The 17,342-nt window shown below is 50.2% G+C and overlaps 1 protein-coding gene across 1 annotated transcript in view; it reads right to left on the bottom strand.

The window, feature by feature from the left end:
- Positions 1-12,253, bottom strand: part of LOC107111422 (chromosome unknown open reading frame, human C19orf38) — a 35,432-nt gene extending 23,179 nt beyond the window's left edge. The window contains exons 1-3 of the mRNA XM_015412390.1: positions 12,200-12,253; positions 7,588-7,911; positions 856-909 (exon numbers count right to left, since the gene is read on the bottom strand). Of these exons, the coding sequence (XP_015267876.1) occupies positions 856-909; positions 7,588-7,911; positions 12,200-12,245 (424 nt within the window). The 5' untranslated portion in view covers positions 12,246-12,253. The remainder of the gene's footprint in view (positions 1-855; positions 910-7,587; positions 7,912-12,199) is intronic.
- Positions 12,254-17,342: the final 5,089 nt, after the last annotated feature.

Consider the following 17,342-nt stretch of genomic DNA (forward strand, 5'->3'; position numbering starts at 1 on the left):
AGTTAGAGAGTTAAGTCAGTGAGTGTTCAGTTAGTTCTGAGTGAGTTCTTGAAGAGTGCAGTATATATGTCCTTAGCCTGTGTGGCTGACTATAGGAAATAGTGCCTCCTGTTAATATTGGAACTGAGTGTCAAAACAAACAAAAAGTAAAGGAAAAAAAGACTGTGTGTGGGATACATTTGATAGACATATTTTCAAGTCCCTTTATCCAAGATACTTACAGAATAACCAACCTCATATTTTGTTCTTACTTCAATAAATCATCTTTTGTTCAAGTTTATCCCCAAATTTAGTTCTATCTTTCCTCAGGACCACATAGATTCCTGAAAAGCCCCGACTCTAGGTCACTTTACCAGCAAAAGAAACAGAGAGAAGGTTTGGAAATCCTTAAATTCCTGGTGGCAGCAGAATCTACCCCATTTACAAAAGCAAGGTAAAGGTAAAGGTAAAGGTTCCCTTGCTCGAAAGCCAGTCGAGTCCGACTCTAGGGTTGCGGTGCTCATCTCTGTTTCAAAGCCGAAGAGCCAGCGCTGGCCGAAGATGTTTTCCATGGTCATGTGGCCGGCATGACCAAAGACCAAGGCACACGGAATGCTGTTACCTTCCCACGGATGTGGTCCCTATTTATCTACTTGCAATTTCTTGCTTTCGAACTGCTAGGTTGGCAGGAGATTACAAAAGCAAAGAGCACATTTAAAGGGAAAACCAGTCCTCCCTAATAAGAGGACGCCACACGGCCTCTTCTGCCCGACCACTTCTCTCGGCTCCCCTCTGCCCTTGTGGCCACATCCCACAGACTTCTTCCCCAGACACCTGCAGGCTGCCCTCATTCTACATTCAAGCAGACTGGCTCACCTTGACAGTCGGACCCCGGAGGACTAGTTGGAGGGAGCGTGCTCAGGCCAAATCCTGAAACAGAAGAAAAGACGGTGAGGCAGTTTCCTCTTTCTGAGAAGTGTTTCTACTGTCCGGGCGGGGGGGGGGGGGGACGGACGGACGACCATTTCGGCAGTCTCCGAAAGCAAGCCTGAGATCAAAATGGGAGAGGGAAGACGTGCTTCTCTGGCTGCAGCGAGCAGCGTTATCAGCGACTGAGATTACATTTTTCACAGTTGTCGATAACACAACGGAGACGCCACCACATCTTGGCAAAAAGAAAAGTGAGCTTCGCAGTGGCTGCTCCCGCTCCCCGCCAATGTTCCCTCTAAGCTGTTGGAGTCTTGTGAGCAAAAATTCTACTTGGTGAGCTACTACTGGCATTGAAGTTGTGAGCCAGCCATTTGGGTACTGCAGCATAGATTAGTTTGCTCTGGAGCCCTCCTCCCTGAGCGGAGACAAGAATGTGTTAGCCGGAGGCTAAAAAACTGTGAGCTGGCTCGCACTACCTTGGCTTAGAGGGAACACTGCCTTGCCTCCCCCATGGTGCCACGGCCGGCAGTGGTGGTGCCTCCAGAGGCATCCTTGCTCCTGCTGCTGCTGCTTCCCCTGCTATCATAGAATCACAGAAGCGCTGGAAGGAACCTCCAGGGTCATCTATGAAACAGGCTGGTCCGAGGGCCTCACATGGGAGGAAAGGGGGGAAAGCTGAGCCCCACCCCACATTCACGGGAGCTGCCCGGGAGCTCCAGTCCCACAGCGCCTCCTTCCCACCCAACTGGGAAGCCACAGCTTCTAAGGGCTCTGCGTCACGCCCATAACTGTCGCCCGAGGGGAAAGGGCAGTTTTGGGAACTGAGAGGCCAAGGGGGAAAGGGCAGTTTTCTGCTTGGGAACCTGGGCAGCTGCTTTCTTACTGGCCACCTCGGCCACCTGCCCGGGTCTCCCGACCCTGGGCACCCTCCACGGGCTCCTGCCAGGCCCTGCAGCGGCTACCCAGGGCATGGGGCGGTGGTGCTGGTGTCTAAGAAGCTTCACCGAGTTGGTGGTGGGAGGTGGCGGTGGGCACGGAGGAGTGAGTGGCGGTATGAGGGGGACAAAAACAAAATAAAGGGGAGGTGCGGCGGCACGGAATGAAATTGACATTACATGTAAAGACAGAGAGACACGGGGATGGGAAAGCTTTGAAAACATTTCCCCATCTAATGCAGGGGGTGTCGAACTCATTTGTTATGAGGGCCGGATCTGACATAGATGAGACCTTGTCGGGCCAGGCCATGTGTTTCATAAAATGTAATGCCAGGTAGCAGAGATCAGTGTTCCCTCTAAGTGGTGGAGTCTTGTGAGCAAAAATTCTACTTTCTGAGCTACTGGCATTCAAGTTGTGAGCGGGCGATTCGGCTACTGCAGAAATTAGTTTGCTCTGGAGCCCTCCTTCCTGAGTGAAGACAAAAATGTGCGAGCCGGAGGCTAAAAAACTGTGAGCTGTCTCACACTAACTCAGCTTAGAGGGAACACTGGCGGAGATATAAACTTTATAAAGGACACAAATGGGTTTTTTAAACGTAAAATAAAAACATGCTTAAAACATTAGCACCCTTACGATATTTTGTTTATTTAACAGTGTCTGATAACTGACACCTCTTGCTCTGAATTACTGCTTCAAAATGTCTGTGTTGTTGCAATCCTGAGTATGCTGTTCAGGTGTGTACCTGTAAGCTGCAAACCTATGATGACACAGCAGCAGCGGAACTGGAAGAAGAAGCAGAAGACAGACAGGTCCACTGCGGGCCTGATAGAAGCCCTCCGGGGGCCTGATCCGGCCCCAGGGCCGCATGTTTGACACCCCGGCCTAGTGTTTTAGTGGACAAATTTTGGGGGAGGGGAACCATTTTGGCAGTCTCTGGAAGCCTAGCATTACAATGGGACCTCCTTGTTTAATTTTTTTCAAAAAACCATTGGATGCCACCAATGCTCCCTCTAAGCTATGGAGTCTTGTGAGCAAAAATTCTACTTTGTGAGTTACTGGCATTAAAGTTGTGAGACAATGATTTGGCTACTGCATCAATTAGTGTGCTCTGGAGCCATCCTTCCTGAGCTAAGCAAAAAGGTGTGAGCTGGAGACTAAAAAACTGTGAGCTAGCTCACACTGACTCAGCTTAGAGGGAACACTGACTGTGATATGAAGTATCTTGATCTTGGTCGCCACCGACGCATCCTTACACTTAAGAAACTTTTCTAGCTCCTTCATGGCTACCCTTCCCAATCTCAAAGTCCTTCTGATTTCTTGATTACAGTCTCCCTTTTGGTCGATGTCTTCTTGAGGTTCAAACCCATGGAGCAATCTCTAGATTGCTTGCACCACCCGCTCTTGGTTGGGCGACAAGGGGGTTGACCCCTCTGAAACTCTTCCACCATGCTGATTTTTGGAATATGTTGAATGCAGCCCCGGAGTGATCTGAAGGTCTGTGCTTTAGTTCAACTGCTACAGCTTGCTAAACCTGAGTGATCCCTGGAGACCATCTAAGTCACCACCGATGGACCACTTTAACGTTCTCTGAAGGAGAAAAGTGATAGTAGTGTAAAGTGCCGTCGAGTTGCAGCTGACGTACGGGGACCCCGTAGGGTTTTCAAAACAAGAGACTAGCAGTGGTGGTCTGCCATTGCCTGCCTCTGCATAGTGATTGTAGAATTCCTTGGAGGTCTCCCATCCAAATACTAACCAGAGCCAATCCTGTTAGGATCTGACAAGATTGGGCGAGCCTGGGCCATCCAGTTCAGGATGAAGGAGAATGACCAGGCTAGAAATATGACAACCATAAGGTACAGAACTATGGTTATGGATGACAAAGGTCCTTTCCACACTAGACCTTAAATCCTGGTTCAACCCTGTCCCCGAACTTACATTCTACACTTGCACGTGAGTTCACCCCTGTAATTATCTTGGGGTATTTTTTGTTTCCACATTACAATCAGGCTTGTATTACCATATGTAAGGAAGAAAGCACTACAGCTAGAAGTAGATCAATTGGTATTAAGTGTGCTTTAGTGAAAGATTTGTACCAGAAGAAGCTGATAGATATTGAGCATTGTCGTACAGAAGAAATGGTGGCTGACATTCTGACTAAGCCACTGACCAAAGAGAAATTTGAACGTCTACGTAAAATGTTGAATATGATTGGTACAAATGTTGAATTGAATAATGAATAATGTTTTTGTATGTGTATGTATGACTTACATGTTAGACCTTGAGAAGGGGTGTTGGAAATGTATGTGTTTACAAGGTCTGATGATTCAGTCATTATGGGGTTAACTTGTATTCCTAGCTTGCTATTGTTTAGACTGACCTGGAAGGGATACCTGGCACTGAGCCAATGGGGGATTAGCCCGGGAAAAGTAACTTCTACTTTGATGCAGATTGGTCATTTGTTTCAGGTGACTTCCTTTCTAGGGGTCAAGAAGAAGGAGAGAATTCTCCATACGTGTGTGCTTGTCTTGTCTGTAGGAAGCTTAGAAATGTAGCTCTTAGTGTTTTGTTAATTTGTAGCAATCCCATGTACCTTTTCCCTTAGAATAAAGTATTTTTAAAAGGCAAAGAAATCTCTTCTTTCCAATAGAGCAAGATCCATCAAATAGTCTGAGTATTAAACAATTATTGACTATTTACAACAAGAACCTGCTTAACCTTTCATTACAATGGCATATTGATACTTTAGTGCTTTAAAAAAACGAAACTACTTGTCTGGTGGGGAGAAGAGGGAGTTGTCGAACGATGCTGACAGTCCAGTCATCATAAGGTGGGCTGAAGGTTGGTGGTGTCGTGGGCCAGCTTGCCCAGCCTGAGTCCAGGGTGGCTGAAGACTCCCCAGGAGTCAAGGAGCCACATGCAGCCAGCTCTGAACCAGCTAAAGTTAGTGGATTTGAGACACAGCAACCTCAAGATTCATTGCCGGCAGCTGACCTTGACCCAACCAGGCACAGCTCTGAAGTAGCCGACGGAACACAGCTGCAGGAAAATAGCCCACCAGGCTCCCCTTCATTAATTGAGCAAGGGGAAAAGCTCCGACAAGACTTAAGGACACGCAGACAGAGTGCTCTCCTCTTGGCTCGGTGCCAGCCAGTGTTCCCTTTAAGCTGAGTTAGTGTGAGGAAGCTCACAGTGTTTTAGCCTCTGGCTCACACATTTTTGCCTTAGACTCAGGAAGGATGGCTCCAGAGCAAACTAATTTAGGCAGGAGCCAAATCACTCGCTCACAAATTTAATGCCAGGAGCTCACAAAATAGAATTTTTTGCTCACAAGACTCCACAGCTTAGAGGGAACATTGGTGCCAGCTGCATAATGATAGCAGTTCTGAGTAAGTGCAGGAGCACCTCCAAGCAGATGGCTGTGAATCAGGCTTGTTAAGGAATGCCTATATAAATCGGACCTGGAGAACTGCAGATTGTGGAAGCACCTTGGCCCAACCCTGTGGACTTCATGACCACAACGCCAGACTCTGCCTGCCTCCTGTGACCTTTGGGCTGAACTTTGACTCTGCTTTTCGGACCTGCCTGAATCTTGCTGGGTTCTTCAGGAAAGCAGAGTCACAAGACCTTGGACTCTGCTTTCCTGAAGAACCCATGAACTCTGCCTGCTGCTAAACTAGTATTTGACCTGTGGACTGGACTCCTGACTGTGATCTAGCTCCATTGCCTGGCTCTGCCTGGATTCCAGGACAGGTGAGACTGGGTGGGACAAAGAAAACTGACAGAAACGTTACACATGAGGGAAAAGGTGACTCAAAACTGGCTTCCAGAAAAAAAATAGGGGTGAAAGTGGCCTCAAAAGAACTGGGAAAAATAAAATGGAAAAGTGACAACAAAAATGTAGTGAAAACTAAAGGCACGAAATGATAAAGAAAGAAAGAAAAAACATGGGGGAATGGTGAAAATGTCTCTTCTGACTCGGGAGCTTTGATCTCTCCTGACCATTGAACCTGTGGTGAAATACGTAACCGTCCCTCGATGTAAAGGGGCCAGATAAATGTGCCTCTGAGGCCAACAATGGAACCCTAAATAGAGTTTCCTGGTTATAAGTCCCATTGAATAGACCAGAGTAGGATACTGAGTAGACCCTCTGTAAAGGTACAATCCTAGGAGCACTTTCCTGGAAGTAAGCCCCGCTGAGTAAAGGTAAAGGTTCCCTTGCTCAAAAGTCAGTCGAGTCCGACTCTAGGGTTGCGGTGCTCATCTCCACTTCAAAGCCGAAGAGCCAGCGCTGTCCGAAGACATTTCCGTGGTCATGTGGCCGGCATGACTAAACACCAAGGCGCACAGAACGCTGTTCCCTTCCCACCGAAGTGGTCTCTATTTATCTACTTGCAATTTCTTGCTTTCGAACTGCTAGGTTGGTAGGAGCTGGAGCTAGAGACGGGAGCTCACTCCGTCATGCGGCACACTCGGGTCACGAACTGCTGAGCTACCGACCTTCCACAGCCTGCAGTTCAGCGTCTTAACCACTTGAGCCACCGCAGCTCCTTAAGCCCCGCTGAACATGGGACTTAATTCTGAGTAGACCTGTCCATTGGGATGCCAGCCTCCAGGTGGGACCTGGGGATCCCCTGGAATGGCAGCTCATCTCCAGACTGCAGAGATCAGCTCCCCTGGAGGAAATGGATGCTTTGGAGGGCGGGCTCTGTGGCATTGCACCCCACACACTGAGGTCCCCGTCCTCCCCAGGCTCCACCCCCAAACCTCCAGAAGGTTCCCAGCCTGGAACTGGCAGTCCTAACCCCCACCGACATCTCCTGGGGGATCCGGGCAGCTCTACCTGTCCGGCAGTTCTCCCAGCAGGCCACGTTTGTCGTAGGTGGCCCTTCCCATAAAGAGCAGTGGTACCCTTTGCTGATCCCCTAAATAGGGATGCCAGCCTCCAGGGGAGACCTGGGGATCCCCCAGAATTACAGCCCATTTCCAAACTACAGTTCCCCTGGAGACAAAAATGGGTGATTTGGAGGGTGGAATTTATGGCACTGTGCTCCACTGAGGTGCTGGAGAAGACTCTTGAGAGTCCCTTGGACTGCAAGGAGATCAAATCAGTCAACCCTAAAAGAAATCAACCCTGACTGTTCCCTGGAAGGCCAGAGACTGAAGCTGAAGCTCGAATACTTTGGCCACCCAATGAGAAGGGGGCACTCACTGGAGGAGATGACCCTGATGCTGGGAAAGACTGAAGGTCAAAGAAGACGGGGATGGCAAAGGATGAGGTGGTCAGACAGTGTCACCGATGCAACGGACATGAAATTGAGCCATCTCCAGAGCACGACGGAAGACGGGAGGGCCTGGCGTGATGTGGTCCAGGGGGTCGCGAAGAGTCAGCCTCGACTGTGCGACTGAACAACAACAACAACACCCCACTGAGGCCCCCCGTCCTCCCCAGGCTCCGCCTCCAATCTCCACGAGTTTTCCCAACCTGGATCTGGCAACCCGACCTCCCCCCATTCCCACCTAGCACCACTACAGCTGATCTCCAGAGGACAGAGATCAGTTCCCCTGGAGAAGATGGCTGCTTTGGTGGGTGGACTTGATGACGTTAGACTCCACCGAGGTCTCTCGCCTCTCCAAACCCCACCACGCCCAGCCTCCCCTCCAAATCTCCAGGAATTCCCCAAGCCAGAGTTGGCAACCCCACCCCCCAAAAATATCTATTTATCCACCCGGAGAAGTCCTTACCCTCCACGATGATTTCCACAGGATCGCTGAGCGCCGAGGGCTGCAACCGGCTCCCGTTTTGTACGCCATACTGGCATCGGTATAGGCCTGTCCTGCTGGTGGTCACGTTCTCCAGAAGGAAAGCCGCCTGGTGCTGGGTCTCTGGAGCAGGAAGCACCTGCATGGGCCGAGTCTGGCCAACCATGAACAAATAGAAGTAGGCCCCAAGGTAGGCTCCAGGAGCCACACAAAATATCCTGATAGATTCCCCTTCAGTGAGGCGGTCAGAAGACGTCTCCAGGTAAAGACGGGGAAGGGGCAACTGGCCGGAAGCCACCCAAGAACCTGAAATAGCAGGAGACAAAGAGTGGGGTGTAAGAAATGAAGGTTCGTGAATGCTTGTTCTATCAATTAAAAAAAAAAAAAGGAATATGTCCGAACAAGTTTAGTTATTGCTGGTAGTCAGAGGCTGTTAGAACCCCTAGATCTGAGTCTAGTAGCACCTTAGAGACCAAGATTTTTTGGGGGATGGGCTCTCAAGAAGAGTCAAAGCTCCCTTCTGAAATAAGTATCCACACAGAGAAGGGGCTTTGGCTACTAGTATATATAGTAATGAACCTATGAAACTGCCTTACATTGGATCAGACTTTTGGTGCATCATAGTCAGTATTGTCTGCTCGGACTGGCAACAGCTCTGCAGGGTCTTTCATCTCACCTACTGCCAGATATTTCAACTGGAGATAACGGGAATTGAGCCAGGGACCAATGATCCCTCTGAGCTGTGGAGTCTTGTGAGCAAAAATTCTAATTTGTGAGCTCCAGGCATTAAAGTTGTGAGCGAGTGGTTTGGTTGCTCCGTAAATTAGTCTGCTCTGGAGCCCTCCTTCCTGAGCGAAGACAAAACTGTGTGAGCCGGAGGCTAAAAAACTGTGAGCTGGCTCACACTGACTCAGCTCAGAGGGAACACTGCCTGGGACCCTCTGCATGCCAAGCAGATGCTCTAACACTGAGCCGCAGCCCCTCCCTTTTAAACAACTTAAACCAGGGGTCCCCAACCTTTTTGAGCCTGTGGACACTAGGGTCCCTTACCTTGTTTAGCGGGAGGAAGTTGGAGTTTTCAAGCCAAATGCTAGAGCGTCCCCCTGGCGACATGCCCAGCGCAATGACATCACCTCCAAGTGATGTCATTGTGCCGAGCATGTCGGCTGGATTCCGGCACTCCGAGGGTCTGGGGCCCTTTGAGCGGGCAACCCCCTGCCCCCCCCCAGGGGACCTGGCAGCTCTAGCGGGCACCTTTGGAATTCTGGCACATAGGCACAACCGCAAAATGGCTGGCACAGGAGGCAGATCCAGCCACAAAATGGCTGCTGCAGCTTCCCTTCAGTGAAGATCCTTATGTCTACATGAGGGACCACCTTCCCCCGTACGTTCCCCCGAGGGCACTGAGATCCGAGTCGCAAAATTGCTTGGTCTCCCCCAGGCCCTAGGGACGCAAAGTTAACATCAACAAGAACTAGGGCGTTTTCACTTGCTGCACCGGTATTATGGAATCAGCTCCCAAATGAAATTCGAGCTCTGCGGGATCTTCAACGATTCCATAGAGCTGTAAAGACCGAGCTATTCCGGTAAGCGTTTCAATAGTCTGGCCACACTGACCATTCCACATAACTACTAGCACTTTATAACAGATGGCCGCCACATCTTAATCTTAAATTTAATAAGTTGTATTTTGATATTTTATCGATTGTATTGTTTTAGACTTGATATTCTATTGTATACTGGTTTTTAACTACTGTAAGCCGCCCTGAGCCGCTTCGGCGGGAGGGCGGGGTAAAAGTCTAACAAATAAATAAAAATTGTGGTGACAGCTGCTGCCAAAGCAGCATTTTTTTAAAAAAATCTGCAAACCAATCAAATGGCAGATGGCCAATCAGAAACCTTGCTTGGCAAAAGCCCCACCCAGTCCCGCACACTTTCTAAAGATACTTGTCAGGCACCAGGAAAGGAGTTGGTGGGCCCCACAGTGCCCACGGGCCCCCTGGTTTAAGCCATCAAGAAAATTTGGGACCGGATATAGTTTTCCTGTCTAACATAGCATGATAGTTGAGTATCCAACCTCAAAGGACAATGCCAGCCTGGAAGAAACCCTGAAGATCTACCAGAATAGAAAGTGCTGAAGGATTCTGTTATAACCTGCTGCTCAGTTGTTGTCTTTCTGCATTGAAATAAGGCATTGCCCTACCGGCTGGCGGGCTGACATATTTTCCTGTTTCCTCCAATATTCAATTAGGACAACATGTGCCCAAGCCCCTCACTGAAGGGAGAACAGCTGGAATACGATTTTCTTTGTGTTACTTACAATATTTTTTATGATGCCTTTCCACCCAGTTTGGGCCCTCAAAGCTTCAAACAGTTTTAAAATGTTAACAACCAACTTCGTTCATTACAAAGATAAATTAAAACACATAAAGGAGGAGGTGTCAAACTCCTGCAACAATCAGAATCAACGACTCGCTTCTTCAGAAGGAAAGTTTATTGATACAGTATTGGCAGGGCATCTCTACTTCAGGTTCTGTGTTAAGACTAAAGCTGAAAGCGCGGAGTGAACAGATATACATAGTTCAAAGGGGTGACTGAGCCAATCAAGGAGATAGAAGGGGCCCGCCAACATGTAACGGTCCTCCATTCCCAGGGATGGCGTTCCAGCTAGGTACCAAGGTCAGGCACATAAAACATATAGATAAGGGAACCTCACTGAGGCAGCTAGAGAACGGAAAGGAAAACATTCCAGGCAGCTCCTTCTCCCCATACCAGCCTCTATGGCAGCTGACAGGAGGGTTGAAAAGGGAATGCCAAAAGAAACAAACAGGTCTTCGCCCTCTGGAGGAAGGTAATGATAGAAGGAAATAGCTCCCCAGAGAAGGAATTCCACAACTTTGGTGCCACAACCCAGAAAGCCCTTTCTCAGGTTGCGACCCATTTTGCCTCAGATGACGAAGGCACTGGAAGCAAGACCACCAAAGACGACCACAGTGATGAGATACGTTCATATAGGAGTAAAAGGTAAAGGTTTCCCTTGCTCGAAAGCCAGTCGAATCTGACTCTAGGGTTGCGGTGCTCATCTCCGTTTCAAAGCCGAAGAGCCAGCGCTATCTGAAGATGTTTCCGTGGAAGGTTGAAAAGGGAATGCCAAAAGAAGCAAACAGGTCTTCGCCCTCCGGAGGAAGGTAATGATAGAAGGAAATAGCTCCCCAGAGAAGGAATTCCACAACTTTGGTGCCACAACCCAGAAAGCCCTTTCTCAGGTTGCGACCCATCTTGCCTCAGATGACAAAGGCACTGGAAGCAAGACCACCAAAGACGACCACAGTGATGAAATACGTTCATATAGGAGTAAAAGGTAAAGGTTTCCCTTGCTCGAAAGCCAGTCGAATCCGACTCTAGGGTTGCGGTGCTCATCTCCGTTTCAAAGCTGAAGAGCCAGCGCTATCTGAAGACGTTTCCGTGGTCATGTGGCCGGCATGACTAAACACCAAGGCGCACAGAACGCTGTTACAGGAGTATATAGGAGTAGGGAGTCCTTAAGGCATGCGGGTCCCAAGCTGTATCGGACTTTGAAGTTCAATACCAACACCCTTGAACTGGGCCCAGAAGCAAATTAGGAGCCAGTGTAGGTGGAACAAGACTGGGTTGATATTATGCCTATGACCTGCTATAGCCAAAATTCTTTATCGCTGTACCAATTGTAGTTTCTGGACACTCTTCAATGACAGCCCCACCTAGGTGGAGAAGGATGGCCATTTTGAATGGAACACATCCTTGTCCGGCTCTGGTCATTCCTTGTCTGAAGGTAACATTCAGGGTCCTAGCCTTTCCCCTCAAAGAGTCCCGTGGACAGTGTTCCCTCTAAGCTGAGTTAGTGTGCGCTAGCTCCCAGTTTTCTAGCCTCCGGCTCACTCGTTTTTGTCTTAGCTCAGGAAGGATGGCTCCGGAGCAAACGAATCGATGCAGCAGCCAAATCGCTCGCTCACAACTTTAACGCCGGTAGCTCACAAAGCAGAATTTTTGCTCACAAGATTCCACAGCTTAGAGGGAGCATTGCCCGCGGAGATGCTATTTGTCCCTTTAGAGCCAGCATATGGGCAGTCTGCATAGTGCCTGGATCTTTGCCCCCCCCCCCAGAGGGGGCGGATCTGGAAAACCAGCACGAGAGGAAAAGGTCTGAACTGGTTTTTCTGCCACGCCAAGATTCCAAACCGAATCAGGATCCCAGATTCCTGCTTTAAAAAAGAAACCCCACCAGTGTTTGAGAGCTCCTGACACAGGAGTCTGAGCTTCATGTTTTGGCCATAAATGAGTTCCCCTGGAAGAAACAGCATACCGGGTTGCCAGCTCTGGGCTGGGAAATTCCTGGAGATTTGGGCCTGAAGCCTTGGGAAGGGGGAGGGGAGGGGAGGGGAGAGACCATTGCAGGGTACAAAGCCAGAGAAAGCCACAGAGTCCACCCGCCAAAGCAGCCATTTTCTCCAGGGGAACTGATCTGTCAGCTGGAGACCAGCTGTAACAGTGGGAAATCACCAGGCCCCACCTGGAAGCTGGCAACCCAAATCCAGAAAGTAGAAAGAAACCTTACTTGCTAGGAGGAAGAGAATTTTCAGGCCAATATGTCCATGGAACATCTCGACCCTGGTGCATCGCGCCATCAGAAAAGCCGACTGGTCACTGGGACTCTTTTGCAAGACGTGAAGCGACCGAAAGAGGAAGGCATTTGCTACATCTGAAGTTTCACCATCTCAGAGGAAATTGCAGCCGGTCCCACGCTGGTTTTGCTGTTTGAGAAAGCTTCTAGGGCACTGACAGGGGAGACAGACATAGATTTTTGAAAGGGGCAAGAAGGAATAATGCCCTGAGCTGTATGGACCAGGCGAGCCCAATCCCATCAGGTCTCAGAGGCTAAACAGGGTGAGCCTTGGCCGGTGTTTGGATGGGAGACCCCTGAGGAAGTCCGGGGTCTCTACACAGTGGCAGAAAAACGGCAAACCACCTTCTCTTCTTCGTCTCTCGCCTTGAAAACCCTGCGGCGGTCACTTTAAGTCAGCCACAAGCTGACAGTCACTCTCCACCACAGTGGCAGCTGTCCCACCAAGAACTGGTCTACACATCTCCGCTGGTGATTTAGGACCGCTGACTGACAACTTACTGTGTCTTAACAATTTTAGCAAATGGTTTTTACCTGGAGAGAAAAAGAAAATTCCACAAAAGCAACAGGAAAAGCTCTACAGGCTAGTATGCTCCATTCAGCTTGATTTCTAGAGCTGGATATGGTCAGAGGTCATTTCGTAGAAAAAGAGGTGCAGGAGCTCATTAGCATAACTCATTAGCATACCTTATTTGCATATGCCACACCCCCTGACATCACCGGAAGTGTGTCAGAAGGCAACACCCACGGCTCAGGCTCTACTGGACTGTTTTGGATTGCTAGCTATGGGGTGTGTGGGGGGGGAACGTGCAGATCTGTCCTCGCAGAGGAGGGAGAGCTTGTACCGGAATAAAACTTGGTCTTAAAGGTGCCGCTGGACTGTTTTGGATTGCTAGCTATTGGGGGGGGGGACGTGCAGATCTCTGGCTGCTTCTTGCTCCTTGTGGCCCGACTGAGGGCTGCTGGGAGCAGGGGGCGGGGCTTGTTGCATGTGCCCACCCTCTGGGCTCCTTACTGCCGGAGCTCTGCTCCTGGGCGCTCCCGCGGGAAATGACCCCTGGATATGGTATTATTTAGCATCTCCCAGTGACTTCTGTGTTTTAAAGTGTTGCCAGACCCCCCTGGAGGAGGCGGGGTTCCCCCACTGCCGGGTTCTGTTGCCCTGCCGCCCCTCCACTGGCTGGTGGGGGAGACTTACCCGGAAAAAGAGTGAGGCTCAGTCGACGTTGCAGTGATATGTCTACAACATCACGTTGGTGATGTCAGGGTTGACACTCTGGGCAAAGACTCTATGGTAAAAGCCAATTTTACCATAGAGATTGTCCCCAAATACCAGAGTGTCGCCCCAACGTTGCTGCATGATGATGTCACTTCTGGGTCACACCAATAGTGACGCAGACACACAGTTGCCATGTTGGCTGGGCCTCCCTTCTGCTCCCAGTAAGTCCCCCCCATCCCCCAAGGGTTGCTTGGCCACCCCAGTGCTAAAGCGTTATCTGTCAGTCTACCAAAATGAAACTATGTATAGCAACGCAAAACACACACATAAAGAAGAACGAAGTTTGAGTCCAGCGGCACTTTTAAGACCAACAAGGTCTAGTTCTGAGCATAAGCTTTCATGCGCATGCACGCTTCATCAGCTACATAGATCGTGAAAGCTTATGCTCAAAAGCTCAGACCTCGAATAAAACTTCGTCGGTCTTAAAAGGTGCCTGACTGGACTCAAAGTTTGTTCTGTTCCTTCAGACCAACGTGGCTGTACCCACCTGGATCTATCGACATAAAGTAGTTCGCTGTTGCAGGACAAGCAAGCCTTGTTTAAGGGAGGGGTCCCCAACCCTTTTGAGCCTCCTGTGGGCACCTTTGATATGGTGACACAGGGTGGTGCTCAGACCAAGGCTCCCTCTAAACTGTGGAGTCTTGTGAGCAAAAATTCTGCTTTGTGAGCGACTGGCATTAAAGTTGTGAGCCAGCGATTGGGCTGCTGCATCAATTAGTTTGCTCTGGAGCCATCCTCCCTGAGCTACGGCAAAAGACATGTGAGCCGGAGGCCAAAAAACTGTGAGCTGACTCACACTAACTCAGCTTAGAGGGAACACTGGCACAAAATGGCTTCCAAGGGACGGACACACACACACACACACACACACACACATGCCGTGGGAACTGGCACCGGAGAAAAGCTGAGTGATTTTAAAATGTATCCTGGAAAACAAAAGTGAGAGAAAAATAAAACCCACAAAGTCGTGGCGGCTGCTTGCCATTTCTCCTTAGGGAACTTGTCTGGAGATCAGATGTAACCCTGGGGGGGGGGGGACTCCAGGCCCCATCCTGCGTTTGGTGGCTGAAACGTACTGAGACCAGAGACTCAGCATAGTGAATCAGCTCTTGTTTATTGGATTACATTAGGAACGAAACATGCTTGGGCCGGGCAATGCCCGGCTTATATGTGTGACCCACACCACACCCATCCCCCGTGATTGGTTCTATTTACAAGTCAACATCACACTAGGTTTACTTTCGGATCCGGGCGAACCCATTGGTGCGCCCTAGGATCCGAAGTGGCTATTGTCTTAAGACCGAAGGTCGGAAGGTTTGTCTGACCGTATGGCCGGGCTAGCGCCGCCACGGCCATCTTATTTCATCTTAATACACAACAGTGGCCCTGCTCTGGGTAGCAGCAGTCACGGGAGTAGTTTAGGGTTGCCACCTCTGGGAAATTCCTGGAGGTGTGGGTCGGGGAGGCAATTCTTGGTTGGGAGAGTCCCGGAGCTTTAGGGGTGAAGCTTGAGGAGGGCGGGCTGTAATGGAGCCCACCCACCCAAGCAGCCATTTCCTCCGTGGGAACTGATCTCCGTAGTCTGGAAATCACTTGTAATTCTAGGAAAACTTGTGGCCCTACCTGGAGGCTGACAGACCCTGAGCAAGAAGGAAGGGGGCAGGGAGAGGTGTCGCTATCCATGAGCAGAGGGTGGGCAGTTTCCCCCGTTTCCATGTGGAACTTGGACGAGTCCAGGCAAATGTGGCTTCAAACTTCCACTCAGCCATAAAGATCACTCAATCTATCCTAGGGTAGCTGGGTCCCCGTTGCTCCGGCGGGGGGATGGGGGGCATTCCAGTGGTGGGCGGGGACACCCCATGCCCCACCCCCAAGAACGACCACCTGCCCAGCCAATCCTCCCTCTGAGCTGTGAAGTCCTCTGAGCAAAAATTCGATTTGTGAGCTACCGTCCACCCAGCGGTTCGAAAGCTTCGGCAAGTAGATAAAATGGGTACCACTCCTTAGAGAGAGTGGGCTAGCCAATCGGAGGGTCTGCGCGTAAGCCGAGGAAGATCTACGCAGCGTTGAAGAAGAAGGCTGCAATAAACCATTCGGCCAGACGGTGGCAGTGGTGCGCTGCAACTGAGACAATGCTGACGACATCAAGCGACGCCGAAGGAGTGCTGCCGAAACACGACTGGACCTTGCAGCTGACCATATTTCGACGACTGTGAAAATGTGTGCGATTTAAATGATATATGTTGTCCTCCCTTACCCCCAGCATTGTTAGTTCCATGTGAATTTCACGAGTAACTGTAAATCGCTCAGAGCCGGCAGCTCTGCATGGCTTGAGCGATCAATAAATGGAAAGATTATTATTATTATTATTACCGGCATAAAAGTTGTGAGCAAGCGATTTGGCTGCTGCATAAATTAGTTTGCTCCGGAGTCCTCCTCCCTGAGCTAAGACAGAAATGTGTGAGCCGGAGGCTAAAAACTGAGCTAGCTCATACCGACTCAGCTTAGAGGGAACACTGTCAGCCACCCCTCTCCCTCCCCTCTGGCCAGATTTAAAGGGCTTCAGCTGATCCGCGGGGACCACGTGGCCCACTGACCAGCTGGAGGGCTCTTTAACTCTAGCAGGAGGGAGGGAGAGGGGCGGTTGCGAGCAGCATGCTTGGCTCACAAAAAGCCCCTTTAAAGGGCCTTTTTGTGAGCGGGGTGGCGGCTGTGGTGCACGGGGCTAGGGGAACATTGTTTAAAGGAGGCCCGCGACCGCCCCTCTCCCTCCCTCCTGCTAGATTTAAAGGGCCCTCCAGCTGGTTGGCGGTCCACGTAGTCCCCTCTGATCAGCTGAAGCCCTTCAAATTGGGCAGAAGGGGAGGGAAAGCAGTGGCCGGGTGGGTGGGTGGCTGGGCGGGTGGTTGCTCTTGGGCCTGGCATTGGAGGCGGGGATCTCCCACCGGCCAGCTGGCTGAGGGCAGATTGAAGCTCCCGGAAGTGGGGGAACCCCTGCCTGGACCCGGTGGCCGGCCGCCCTAGCGTATCCTACCTTATTTTGAGGACAACATGAGAGTAGCAAGAGAGAATGATGTATGTTGCCCTGAGCTCCTAGGAGGAAGGTTGTTCAGTCATACAGTCAAGTCTGACTCTTCGCGACCCCATGGACCATCTCCCGCCAGGCCCTCCTGTCTTCCGCAGTCCTCCGAAGTTGGTTCAATTTCATGTTCGTTGCATCGATGACACTGTCTAACCATCTCATCCTTTGCCGTCCCCGTCTTCTTTGACCTTCAATCTTTCCCAGCATCAGGGTCTTCTCCAGTGAGTGCTCCCTTCTCATTTGGTGGCCAAAGTATTTGAGCTTCAGTTTCATTATCTGGCCTTCCAGGGAACAGTCAGGGTTGATTTCTTTGAGGATTGACTGATTTGTTCTTCTTGCAGTCCAAGGGACTCTCAAGAGTCTCCTCCAGCACCATAGTTCAAAAGAATCTATTCTTCGGCGCTCGGCCTTCCTTATAGTCCAACTCTCACAGCCATACATGACTACTGGGAATACCATTGCTTTGACCATGCGGACTTTTGTTGGCAGGGTGATGTCTCTACTTTTTATCATGCTGTTTAGGTTCGCCATCACTTTCCTCCCAAGGAAATCTTTTAATTTCATGGCTGCTGTCACAGTCTGCGGTGATCTGGGATCCCAGGAACGTGAAGTCTGTCACTACTTCCACGACTTCCCCTTCTATTTGCCAAGGAGTGATGGGGCCGGATGCCATGATCTTAGTTTTTTTGATGTTGAGCTTCAAGCCCACTTTTGCG

Source organism: Gekko japonicus, unplaced genomic scaffold (assembly GCF_001447785.1).
Source record: "Gekko japonicus isolate JY-2015 unplaced genomic scaffold, Gekko_japonicus_V1.1 scaffold5504, whole genome shotgun sequence".
NCBI lineage: Eukaryota > Metazoa > Chordata > Lepidosauria > Squamata > Gekkonidae > Gekko > Gekko japonicus.